The sequence below is a fragment of the Poecilia formosa genome, unplaced genomic scaffold, assembly GCF_000485575.1.
Source record: "Poecilia formosa unplaced genomic scaffold, Poecilia_formosa-5.1.2 Scaffold25, whole genome shotgun sequence".
NCBI lineage: Eukaryota > Metazoa > Chordata > Actinopteri > Cyprinodontiformes > Poeciliidae > Poecilia > Poecilia formosa.
In genome coordinates this window covers 3,248,966-3,262,644 of record NW_006799964.1, presented here as the reverse complement: position 1 = coordinate 3,262,644, position 13,679 = coordinate 3,248,966, and the positions used below count along the sequence as shown (strand labels likewise).

The following is a 13,679-nucleotide window of genomic DNA, read 5'->3' as shown; positions in this document are numbered from 1 at the left end:
AGCACTGCTCATTTCTGGAGCAGTGCTGGGTGCACTGGTGCAATGGTTCCCAAACCTGGTCTTAAAGTAACCCTGCCCTGCATGTTTTAGGTGTCTCCTAGCTTCCAAACACCTGACTTAAATGAATGGGTGGTTAATAGGCTTCTGTAGCATTTGGTGTCTGCAGAGGAAGTCATACAATCATTTGAATCAGGTGTGTTGGGACAGAGACACATCTAAAACATGCAGGTCAGGGGTACTTGAGGACCAAGTTTGGAAACCACTGCACTAGTGAAACTACAGAGGCCGTCTCCAAACTGTTCTGACAGTCAGAAGCATAAACGTTTCCAAAATTTCTTGGTATCATGAAGCCATAACATCTAGTTTCACTAGAACCAAGGGGCCAAGATTAACTCCTGAAAAAACCCCCTATATTACACCAAATATTACACTTTAGACAACACAGTCAGGTCATTGCTGTCCTCTTGGAAACTGCCAAACCTAGAGCGACTCATCAAACTAACCAAAAGAAGTATGATTTGCCACTTCAGAGAACGCATTCACACTGCTCCGGACTGTATTGGTAGCAACTGCATCTGGTACTTTGCATTAAATTTGGTTATGGAAGGTTTAAATAGAGCTGCTCAGCCATGTAAACTTACTCCATGATGCTCCATATAAAGTTTGAAGGTCTGTTGCCTTTGACTACGAGGAAACTGGCACTATTAACCTCCACTGACCCTGCTCTATGATTTTATGTGGTCTAACACATCATGACTAAGTTGCTGTTATTGTTTCTAATTTGTTATAATATCAATAAAACTTGACTGTGGAAGCAGGAATTAAATTTTTATGACTGGACTTATTACACTGTCATAGTACCACACCAGAATTCAATGAGCTCCTAAGAGGGACTTGTTTAATTTAACAAATGTTTATAAAAGCAGTATGGATGCTTGGTCGTAGATTTTAAACATTTGTGGCCATCGAAGTGGGTTTTTTTTTATTATTGTGAAACAACGTTATGCTCACAGATATTGACAGACTATAGCATAAGTCTTTACTTCCAATCCTGGAGGGCTGGTGTCCTGCAACTTTTAGATGCGTGTTTGCTTCCACACATCTACGTCAGATGGGCAGGAAGAAAGAAACATTCCTTGAAGCTGCTGACTGTATCAATCCGCCAGATCAGACGTAACTCAACAGTTCAATCTAACTCTGCCAAGAACAATTTGGGCTCTTTAGAGAGCTATGCAGAAGTATCAAAGATGGTAAGCCCCTCTACTTTCCTTACTAGTCATTTGAAAATGATCCCAGCAAATCTCTCATGTACGCTGCAACTTAGACATTCCATATATACCACAGAATGCACACACACAAACACACACACACACACACACACACACGGGTATATATATATATATATCAACCCAATAATATGACTTAATGTAATGCAACACAATACAGTTGGCCTGTCTGCAGTGATGAACATTTCCACATTAGAATGTTGAATGTGCAGCTACTGTATAAAACTGTGGCAAATTATAGACATGACAAATATTTCACACTGAACTTGATGTTTTACAAAATGTGCTTTGTTTCTGTATCTTTAAACCAATTATGAAACAACGTACCCGGAAAGATAAGAAGCTTTGTGACAGCAACTTAAGTCACAATGATTTAATACTGCAGGAAGCGAAAAACCTAATCCAACTTAATCATATGTCTGCCTTGTAGAGGAACACCCTTGTAGGCAGACAGAGGGAGATTTTAATTGCATATTTAGTTGTTTTACTGAAACATCGTTTACCTTTGAAGATTAAACCAGTAGCATACTTTAGACATGAACTGCGGGCTAGAAATTTGCAAACATGGCTGTGACATTTCCTATTAAGTAAATGTCATGTTAGGCTCCATAACTTTACCTAATCAGTTCCCAATACCAACTCCCAACTTGCTCAAACTGTAAGTGTCTGGTCTATATACACCAGCTTACCTACTGGTTTTCTATTGCTAAGCAAAATAACAAAAGACAAATATTTCAAATGTTTTTTTGTTTTTTTTTACAGGTTTGAGCATTTATCTCAGAAAGCAAATCTCCAATTGTTCAATGAATGTGAAAGAATGTTGCTTGAGGATAGCATATGGTGCCCTCCAATATTACTGGCAACTCTGATAAATAGGTGTGCAATAACTTTTAAAATATGAGTTTTACTGAAATATGATGTTCCAAAAACATGAGCTTTGGGGGTGTTTTTAGGTCTTACCATCCTGCTCACCGTGACTAGAAAGATAAATCCCATCTATCACAGATTTTGTTATTTAACATTTTATAAATAATGGTTATGATTGTAGATATGGAAATGTTTAAATGAGAAGATATTCTCTTGTTAGTCATTTACCGACTTGCAAAGGTCAACGTGCATCTGCCTCACTAAAATAATCGATTTTCTCTTGCCTTTCCGATTTAAGAGTGGTTAGAGATAATTGATAATAAAAATGTTTCCAGTTGCTTACAGTAAAACAAATTTGAATTACAGTGGCATTAGTTTTATATGAAACTGAATTCATTAAATAAATTAATATATTAAATAATGTATTAAAGATGTGTGGGATTATGCTGTTGCATTAAAACAAGTAATTCTTTTGACACTGTTCAGCTTGAATTGTTGTTTATAAAGTGTTTTCTAATTAAGATGGTATTATGTGGTATTCATATGAAGGCTTTTTCAAAATTCTTTACTAGGGGTGCTAATTATTTTGCGATTGTGTATTTCTACGCACTACAAGCTGTCCTCTGAAACCCTTCATGACACGGTACTTAGCTGTCATATAAGTCACTGAATCTTATAATAATTTAGGAATGAAAAAAGCTTTTGATTTCAACAGCTTTGATTGACGTAAACCTTTTATAAGTAAAATAATTATTAAAAAATTACCCATGCACTTTTCACTGTTCAGAGACAGTTAATTTGATTTCTGGTCAAGGTCATTGTATTGTATGATGACAACATTTCTAATTAAGGTGATACAGTCAGAAGTAAGCTTCACAGAAAGGTGCAATGAAATCAATAATACGCATTCTGTTACACTTTCTACTGCTTCTTACAAGCATGAATATCAATACTTCATTATAAATACAAGAGCTCCCTCCATCTCCAAGGTTTTTTATTCAACATCTAAAATGTTCATATGTGTATTTATAGATATTTAAAAAGTTAACTCTTGGAAGGGGGTTTTCACAGCTGTAATGCCCGATGACAATTTCCTTCCACTCAGGATAAAAACAAACAGGGTGTGGGTCCCACATTGTCAGAATGAGATGAGGAGTTAGTGCATGCCTGGTGTCTCCAATGTGTTGAGTTTTCTGAGACATGATGGTGCACCACACCTCAATATGTTTTCTTGCCACACCTGTTCCCCTGGAATGCATACAGTTTATACTTAGACACACACACACATACGCACAAAATACAGAAAACAGACACGTTTTCTCTCACCTTAGACTTTTTCTTTTTCTGTACCATTACACATTACTCGTGTCTGTGGTCAAGTAAATGTACATCTCAAAAAATAAAAGCACATAAGCTTTTATTTTGTACTAATATTTCCTAATTCCTTCACAAAGCAGCAGACCAGCGATAAATAGAGGTACACACCGAAGAATTTGAAGTTCTTCATTTGAGTTCTGCAACTCATCTGAAAGTCGCCTCCACCTCAGCAACGCCTTCAGGTCAAATTGCTCTGCAGTCTGTCGTGAAGAGAGCTGCAGAGAAAATGGAGAGAATAAAGAACATGTCAGATGTTGTCAAATATTAAGATTCCCCCTCCAAAAAAAACCCCACATAAACGTCAGATATTTACCAGACTGAAATGTTTCCAATACTGCGTAAAGTATCGGAGACATTAAAAAAGTGTTTATCGGTCAGAATTATTTCACAAGGCCAAATTTATTTAGCATACTGAGCGATAGGATTAAGAAGGGAACAAGAGACGAAAAGAAAAACATTGCAATCAGAATGTGCATGCGAAGATTAAAACTGAAGTTCACGGGAAATGTGCTCCCTGTTTTTTTTGGACTGTTTTCTAAAATATATATTTTTGAGGGGTTGTTGCTGTCCAACTCTGTATGTATTATGTTAGACGGTTTATTTTGTAGTTGGATTTGGAAATCTCCTCCTCCTCCATGTTGCTTGGCTAGCTCCTTTGACTTTCAGCCATTTCAGCACTTTGGTCCCTTCTTTTACACACCATCTCCCTGTGACATAGCTGATAAGTGTTTTCATTGTGGTATATTCAAGATGCTTTTAAACCACAAATGTGAAAAGAAATCCATGATGAAAGCATCTGTTTTTCCAAAATCAACTGCAAACGAGACTGAAGTTTTTATAAAATTGAAAAATCTCTGTAAGAATTTGCCCTACTCTGCTTAGTAAGTGAGAAAGAACATGTTTTGATAAAGTGAGGTAATTTGACACCTTTAGCTACTAAAGAGGGGATACTAACTGCTTGCAGCCTCTCTTCAGCATCCTACTTTAAAAAATCTGACAGATGAATTTATTACTAGATTAAAAAAAAAAAACACACCTTCAAAAGTATGTGAAAATTGAGAATAAAATTGAAACAAAAGAACATATTTATGATTAGGAATAAGTACTTGTTGTGCTTGGGCCCATATAATGTCCTCCAGGAAAGTAGCAAAGCCTTCACTGATCCATTCCTCTGTCCAGTCTCTGGCTCCAATAACCAGGCCAAACCAGGAGTGGGCAATCTCGTGGCAAATCCTGGATCCACTCAGAGTCAGTCTGTTCAGTCCAGAACCAGGACATTCCTTGCACAACACACTCTGGGACAGGAAAATTATATGGGGGCTGCAGAACACAAGGGACATGAAATCTGAGAATTAAATGTGTCAAGATCGAGGACATTAAGGAAGTAAGAGAAAAAAGCAAGCCAAACAAAATTACTGGTTAAGGAAAAACACGGCACAAAGGCAGATAAGGACATAATGACGCGTCCTCCAAGCGTCTTTGAGCTACTCTTCCACACCTAGGATTACAGTAAATTAAGTCTTTGCACGTCATGCAAGACAAATCCACGTGTGTGTTCCAACAAGAACAGAAGCCGCCCATTCTTTACACAATCCTCTACATTATATTTAGAAATGGTCAGCTTACTCATCAGGCGTTCATGCCAAAGCTAACTGCTTTCTACGAGCTGATTTTGCCAATGTACTCTGGGCAGCTTTAGTTTTGATTGTTTGACACTACAGGGTGTATTTAAAGTGGTTTTCAATTTCACCTACTGCCTTTTTCTTCATGCACCCTAAAAAGGCACTGCACTTAAAATATTTACCTTGAAAAACATGTCATGTCTGCATGCAAAGAAGACTAGTCAGATAACAGAGTCATAAAGATCGGTTTCACTGAGTAACTTGGTGAAAAGGAGTTAGAAACTGCAACAATGCATTAGAGAGAAATGATTGCCTTTTCCATTGAACTACGTAAGTTTTAATAAATGTTAAACACTAGTGTGCTTTGTCAAATAAACCAATAAATAGTATAATTTTATATGATTGTGTAACAGATATAAAAGTTTTCAAAATGTTTTACAAAATCAAATCTAAGAATTATGGCCTCCCCATCTATTTAACAACATTATTTTACAGTATGGAACACAGTGGCAATTAGAAAGAGTAGTGCGGAAAGTCTCTACCAGATTTGTGCATCTACAGACATAAATATTATCCTATTATTATTTTTTTAAAATTCTATTCTTTTCAGACAGACTGAACAAACAATGTCTGTGAAATTGTTGATCTTCGATTTAAATCAATACATTGTAGCTCTGCCTGAATGCCTCGAGTTGTTGTCCTGCTGCACGGTGACCTTTCAGCCCAGTTTCAATCTTTTTGCGTCATCAAATAGGTTTTCTACCAGGATTGAATTGTATTTAGCTCCATTTATATTCCTCATCAACTCTGACCAACTTCTCAATCTGATAAAGGCATGAAGGCAAAGACAAATCTGAACAAATCTGAAAATTACGAGACTTGTTGAATTATGAGAATTAAGAATATATATATAGTTCCATATGTACAATAATGTGTTAGATATTCTTACATTTGTATCGCTATTTAAGCGAGTACATCTTAGATTTGACAGTGAAAGTGTTTTCACTGCCTGTGTTTTCACTGCCTGTGGCAAGCACTGTAGTGATAAGTAAAGAACCACACCCCATTCTTAAAATATTTTGTGTTAAGTTTCTCTGAAGGGAAGAGTTTGGATTTTTATCTTCAGATCTACCAAAGAAAAACATTTATAAGTTGTAATACAATTTTAGTTTGCACCATAACAGGCATAGACACTTGTGAAATTTTGATTATTGTCCACCGCTAATTTTAAAGAACAAGTATGCTACTGATTCTTAATTCACTTTATTGCAGAACCACTCATGAAAAAAAAAATTACTAGCTTAGACGTCAAATAGCTAAAATATGGTTCAAAAATCATGTGCATATGTGAAGTGCTTTCTGCTCTGCAAAGCTGGGAGTATGGCGGGCAAAAGTGCTGACTGACAGCTCTCAGTGATCCAGATCTAAGCCAACATTTAATGCATTCTTCCTTAGTTCCAACTCCACCTTTATGTCTATTTTTTATGAAACTAAACTTGGCAGACGTTAAGTACAGCATACAGACAGGAATTTAAAACACATCCATCACCAAAGGATTTAAGGGATTTGCTAACCAGTTCTTTGAACAAAGTACCAGCAGGCTGACAAGCAATAGTGAATGTCAGAGGTTAAGTAGCTGTTTAGTTTCTAGGCCCAAAAATGCAAAAGGAGCATTAGATTGAGAATAAATAGTAATTAATACAAATATTAGGACTCCTGAGAAGTAGTAGTAGCCAATGCTTTTGCTGCAGAAAAGTTTCATAAATTGCATCAGATGAAAAGCCTGGAAATCAACAGAAGCAGAACTTATTACTTGGAATATATAAAGTAATCCACAGTGGCTGTGCTACATTTGGAACAAAGCAAGGAATAGAGAGAAAATAAAACATTCATATCATTCCTCATATGAATGCCATTATTAGTTATTAGTCCAGATTCTGAGACTTTATCTTGGAAATGTGCAAATAACACTGTCAATCACAAAAACCTGTTAAAACAAGATCTTGCTAGAAGATTCATTGAATTTTTTTTCCCTGCTTTCTTACATAACAAGCTGCGATGACCCTGAGGACGAGGGGGCCACCTGTGCATGAAAAGGAGGCAAGTCTTCAACGCAAAAATAGGGAAGAGGGGTCGCAGAGGTCCAAATGAATGCCATCCTTCTCTGCAGACTCAGATAAAACACTAGACCGTCTGAAGACCTTTTCACTCTCACCTGACCTTTAGTGTCACAAATAACACTGACATGACATGTGAGAAAATTTATGGCAAACTGTAGGTCTGCAAGTTGTTGTTTTTTTTGTTTTTTTTTTTTTTCCTTCAAAGGGGTATTGTATCCAACTCTAGCAACAAACATGTTAAAATGTATTGAAGACAACTTAGAACATTTTTGAATATATAGAATATAGCAATGGGCACTAGACCAGGTGGTCACAATTTAAAATAAATGGAAACCCATAGCTGATTAATATACCATTGTTGTTTAACTATGCACACACTTGTCGTTACTGGTTTCGGCCAATAAGCTGCACATTCAAAAGGAACTCGTGGCTACTTAACATTGTTATCACAACATTTGAAGACGGAGCTGGAGAAGATCCGTAACTTTAAGTGCAAATGTCACAACAGGAGAAAAGAAAATTCTCCACTTGGACACTTTTGGTGCAGAGTTTTCTGCAAAGTTTCTTCCAATAATTGGAAGAAACTTCAAGCTAACAACCCCTTACTTCGGAAATGACAACAACCACCAGAAGGACACTGGGGAAAAGAAAACGCTCTAGGACCACTTATATGATCAAAGGCATTCATATATGAGCGAATGCCTTTTTTTTAATTATTTTATCATGGGGTGAGTTTCAAAATTTTTGTTTTTATAACGTAGCTTTATAAAAATCTGAATCAGAAATTGGCCTCACAATTAGTGCATTTCTACTTCAGATTCCTGAGATCTTATTTTACCTCAGTAAAATTTCAGTTTGCTCTCTGCAGACAAATTAAGCTTAAATGCTCTTATTGCTGATAAATTATACTCAAAAAATAATTTGCTGTAATCAAGCAAAAATCAACATCATCTACTAAAAGAGATCATTTTTCCTGGACATCCCCTAATTCCAGTGACGAGATGAGTCGATTATAGAAGAAAAGAAGTGAGAAGAGGCAGGTCAGGATGGATCTGCTGACCTGTTTTGGAGGGAAAAACAAAATCAGATATCTGAGAAACAACTACTCTGCATTTCCCTCAGGACTCTTACATCAGACGAAAGGCAGGCTAGAGTTATTTTGTTATTTACAGACATGTCAACATCATAGAAAGAGAGTCTTATGGGCATTATTCCTAAGATAGCACCTCTGATCTAATTCCCTGTTTTTCCTCATTACACAAACAGTGGCTCTCACTAGAGTACAGGATGCTAACATTAGTCTGATAAATTCTTTTTTTTTTTTGAAAGCGTAATCTTCTCCCTGCACAATTGGACAAGCAGTTCTTTGTTGTCAGTTTCAGCAGCGTCTGTGTGTTCGAGGTAGCGAGTGTGAAACACAAAGACAGCTTTTCAGAGACGCCGCTTGCACATGTTCCTCTGAGGGAGACGGAATCCATCACTACAGTGACAAATCGTGTCATCCCACCACGCTGGTGATGAATAACAACAGCATCTTTCACGTTCACTGACACACTGACTGGCGTTAGCTGACATCGGGGATCTGGCAGGGATACATGCATGACGAACACTACAGATCCATGCATATATAGCCTCTGTCTGCGTCTGCTTTCCTTGATTACATAAGCATTATCTCTGCATCCTCTTATCCTAATAAACAGTCAATAATGTCTGTGTGCTTTCATAAATCAATCTATACAGCCAGGTTTGAAAACCGCCATCTTTCAGGTTGAATTTGCCAATTTGCTTCTTTTTAAACAGTTTTTCTTCACTGTCTTTTAATCAACAAACAAAAGTAGGTCTAAGGTTTGTTGAACTCAGTATTTTGGTCAGATGTGCCTACTGAGCATTGACCAAGAAATACTCCAGGTGGATGAGGTGTCCACTGTCAAGTACAATGCAGGCCCGGGCAATGTGTGGACAGAAAATATGATCAGGCATTTTAGCTGAACACCACCATGTGGTAAAATCTTTGATTTTATGCTCCTTTCTTAACATCACATTCCCCTGACATAATTCCAACAGAAATAATTTTGAAGAGACTAGAGCATAGAAAAGGACGCCAGGACTCTGGGTGATCAACAGAGATTGTGGAAAAAGAAAAAAAAAAAAAAAAAATTGTCAGAGATTCCCCTCTGCTTGTCCAAAGACGAAGCGCTGCAGAGGTATCAATAACTGCAGAGTTTATTTGAAGAAATTAATAAAACTAACATTTTAGCTTATGATTATGCTACCACAATAATTGTATATACCATATATATATATATATATATATATATATATATACTTCAAACCCCAACACACTCAGGGTTAATAGAAACTAATTAGCCTGAAATGAAATTGTAAATTTAGCTGTTGTATTTGCAAATTGAATAAAAAGTGACAAAACCTTAATGCCTTTTTTGTTCTGAATTAAAGAATTAAAGAATATATATATATAAATATATATATATATACACACACACACACACACACACACACACACACATTTTGGAGGGTCTGCAAACATCTTTAAAGATGACTCCAATAACGTCAGAGTGCTGCATGCCACTTTTGAGCTTAAATATTTGGGCAGCAGCCAATGGCAGCTGAAGGGTGTCGGTACGTTTAAAATGTAGCTGTCAGTTCAGATCATTGTCTTGGTGTCAGTCGGTATGCCTATACTACACACACATTAAGGCTCACTCAGAGTTTCAGAACAAATACGTGGTGACCTTGAGAGCTGTAGGGAGCTGTGACTGAAGCAATCTTTAAATAAAGCTTGAGTTTCCTGATATTGCAACTCTCTTGCTGACAGCAGCTTGTTTACTTTTTGTATCGCCGCTTCTCTACTTCGCACTTGCTTTCTGAGCCTTAAGGAATACATCAAATTGTGTTTTAAAACTGCATACATTGTGAGCTCTTTATTTAAATGGAGCTTTGATAAGACGATCATATACATAATTTCAACAAATTACCACTCTGTATTTATTTTCTTATTCCTTTTTTTACATCACACACTAAAATATGTGAAAATATATTTTTTTCTTTCAAAGACTATGTAAATATACCTGAAAATATTGCCTCGATAAGAAAAAGTTATTGAGTTATTGAATCTGCAATGTAAATGTATTGGTCAACAAGTTGTGAAATTTCATATTTTATTAAATATCCAGATAATATATCTATAGGAGAATGCATGTCTTAATTATGAACATATATCTTAATTAATGTAATTTATTATTATTATTACATAGAATCTAGTCCAAATATGTAATATTTGGACTAGATTCTCTGAGAAAACCTACCAGAGGTAAAAGGTTGAAATACTTTTTGTTACAACTATCCATATCTGCATTTATGAATGTGATTTTTGTAATTTCATTTCCTTCTTTAATTTGTGTTTTAGTCCATTTGGAATTGAAACCGTCAGTGACGCATTCAGTTGTGTTCCATGTAAAAATACAATAGACAAAAAGTAATAGAGTTAAGCATTTACAACAGGATAAAAACAGGTTTGCAGAAGCCTAACACATTGCAGATCCATTCAATCGATGTTTTCATTCAGACTTTAACTCAGATTCACCTGCATGACACTTGTGCAGCAGAACTCTGTAGAAACTGAATATGCATCAAGGAGAAGTAAAGAATAAGTAATGCGTGAATTTATAGCGTTCAGGGTCAATAAATTCACAGGCTCAGTGCAAAGAAGCTAAAGATTTTAGCTGTATGAGCTCCACAGCAACAAAATATACGTAGCAGCTCGCTGGCAGCAGTCACCAGCTTTATAAAACTTTGTGACGTGCAGAGTGCTCCATGATAAGATGAATTATTGCTGTTCAATTGTAACAAGACATTTTATTTTACATTTTAAAGCAGGTACCATTAACTCCCAAAACAACTAAAGCTATATAATTCACTATTTATTTTTCCCTTTATATATGGTTGCATTTTTACCACAGTCTTAGTAGTAAAGGCTGTATTTTTTTTTTGTCGTTGTTGAAGTTTTACTTTAATTTTACATTTAAGTGGGAATAGCCATGCTTAAATCTGTATGGCCCGTTCTCTGATCTCTGGGTCCAGGGATGGTCGCCCACAGTTGGTAATAAGAGCAGTAAAGCCTGATGCCATTTACGTCTTCTGCCTCAAAATACTGTGGCGGTGAAATATGAACATGAATTATTTCAAATACAATTTGTGTGACCTCAACATAACACTAGTTATTGTTAAGGGCAACACAGATCTGAAACGACATGTCCAGAAACACAGAATAACTGGTTGGACCAGAATCAACTGAGGAAAAAAAATACCCGATGGGTATTCCTCTGATAGCAGAATCTCAGTGGGTTTTCAAACACAAAATATAACACTGTTAAAAACTCTCCTGTACTTTCAAACATTACCACTTCACAGCTCACACTCACAGCAGGTAACTTGGCCCTGAGTTTCAGAGGTGTGAGATAGGGCAAATCTTCAATTTAGTAAGAAACAGATTGCAATAGTGTCTTGCTGCTCCATCTCTCCATCCATTATTCATCCCTCAATCCATCGTTGTTGGCTGTAGGCCATTTTTCCCCCAGCGGGACACTTCCATGCATAATGCAGCAGGGGCCCTATCGTAGTCCTGTAAATGACATCCACAACCCTGCTCAGACCAGTGCTGGGACACCAATAAAAAAGCCCCATGAGGGAGAGGGACAAGGAAAAGGATGATGAGAGTGGAGTGTGTGCACCGGATGTGTAAGTCACAGCTTAACACTAACGGATATATGGCGAACATCATGTTAAAGACTACAAAGTACCAAAAGACTTTAAGAAGATAAAAGAAATATGCTATAACAGACTGTGATGGGAAAAAACCCCCCAGAAAAGTAAACAAAGAGCCTTGAGGCATTTTCCACGCTGAGAGATAAGCTTCGCTCTATACCAGAGAACACATGTCCCAGCTGTAATTACTGTATAATTACGATGACACAAAAACAGCAAAAAAAAAAACAAACAAAAAAAACATACAGAATCACACGCACAAAACCTGACAGAACAGCAATTAGATCTATGAAATATAAAAAAAATAATAGCTGAAAGTGGACATTTGTATTTATCAATCTCTTGGAATGTGTAGCAAGATGCTAACACGACTAAATGCAACACATAAAGCAATATAGAGGAGTTCAACAAAGTTGAAAGAAATGATTGAATAGCAACAATAAATCTAGTTTTAATGTTTTAAAATGTTTCTTTAGTTTTTCTTTTTACTTATTATAAACAGTATTTAAAATATCTGGTGGAAAAAGAATAAAAACTGGTATGAGAAGTGGCAAAGGCATACCTGTACGTTCTGTAAGCACATACTTTTTTACTATTATCAAACAAAGTATTAATTATCATCAACATATGGTTACAATGTGAGAAACTATCACTTTAATTAGTCTTAGCATGTTTTAGATAAGGACGCAGTCTTCATACTGCTGTAATAATTAGCACTGTATAAGTAAAAATAAAGATAAAAGTTACATTATGTTGTGTGTATACTTTGCAGTGGATTGAAAAGGTAATTTCAAAAATGTACTGATAATTTACATCATTTTCTTCTTCAAATGCTCTTTCATTGAAGGCATGAGTATAAGATCTTACATTTATACGATAAGTAAAATTATTAGACAAAGGGTCAACTTTCTTCTCATCATGACTGGAGATCCTGAGCATTTTAAGCCAGAAAACAGCTCTTGTTCATGGCACCTTTGCCACATCATCATCATCTGTTCAACAAAATGTGCAAAGATATGATCTTGTTGCTTGGAGACAAATAACAGCATATCTTATTTACTTCTTCTGTCTGTAAAATGAGAGATGTCACTTTACAGTTCTTGCATTATCTTTGAAGCTTCCGTTTCTTTCTCACTCACAGTTACTTCAGGTGCCTTGCAGAACAAGAGGCAGTAACAAGCAGCAATAACAAACGAGAACTCAAAAGAACACGTCCATTCCTTTCTATTCACACAAAGGTTTTAGTGTCCTTTCATAGTTTACGGGAATAGGCTTTGTCTCACTCCCCTCCCACCCGGACAGAGTCTGTGGGCTATTTTAGACACAGGAGCCGGTTTGACCAAACTCCTACCACCCTTCATTTTGTAACTTCAAATGTCTGGCATTCCAGACTGGCTGCAGAACAGCTCCCTGCTTCCAGACAGGGACCCACAGGGCCAGTCCAAATGCCACACCATGTAGGGCCTGATCACATGAACATGGGCCAGGCAGGGGCCCCTAGAGAGCAGCCCCACCCACACACCTCACAGCATCAGCGCCTGAAAATAAATTGCAGAAAAGATAGCAGAGGACATGCGCAAACAAGAAGAAACACTGAAGAAACTGAAGCTCTGCAGTGTGAA

General features: G+C 36.7%; 1 protein-coding gene and 1 long non-coding RNA gene across 6 annotated transcripts in view; one reads left to right on the top strand and one right to left on the bottom strand.

The window, feature by feature from the left end:
• The window catches only part of aopep (aminopeptidase O (putative)), a 93,306-nt gene that overhangs the window by 58,953 nt on the left and 20,674 nt on the right, over nt 1-13,679 (bottom strand). For all 5 annotated transcript variants that reach the window (XM_016669534.1, XM_016669533.1, XM_007548179.2 and 2 more), the window contains exons 7-8: nt 4,637-4,850; nt 3,639-3,745 (exon numbers count right to left, since the gene is read on the bottom strand). In XM_016669534.1, the coding sequence (XP_016525020.1) occupies nt 3,639-3,745; nt 4,637-4,850 (321 nt within the window). The remainder of the gene's footprint in view (nt 1-3,638; nt 3,746-4,636; nt 4,851-13,679) is intronic.
• LOC107835818 (uncharacterized) overlaps nt 1-13,679 on the top strand; it is a 43,085-nt gene that overhangs the window by 14,680 nt on the left and 14,726 nt on the right. The window lies entirely within an intron of this gene.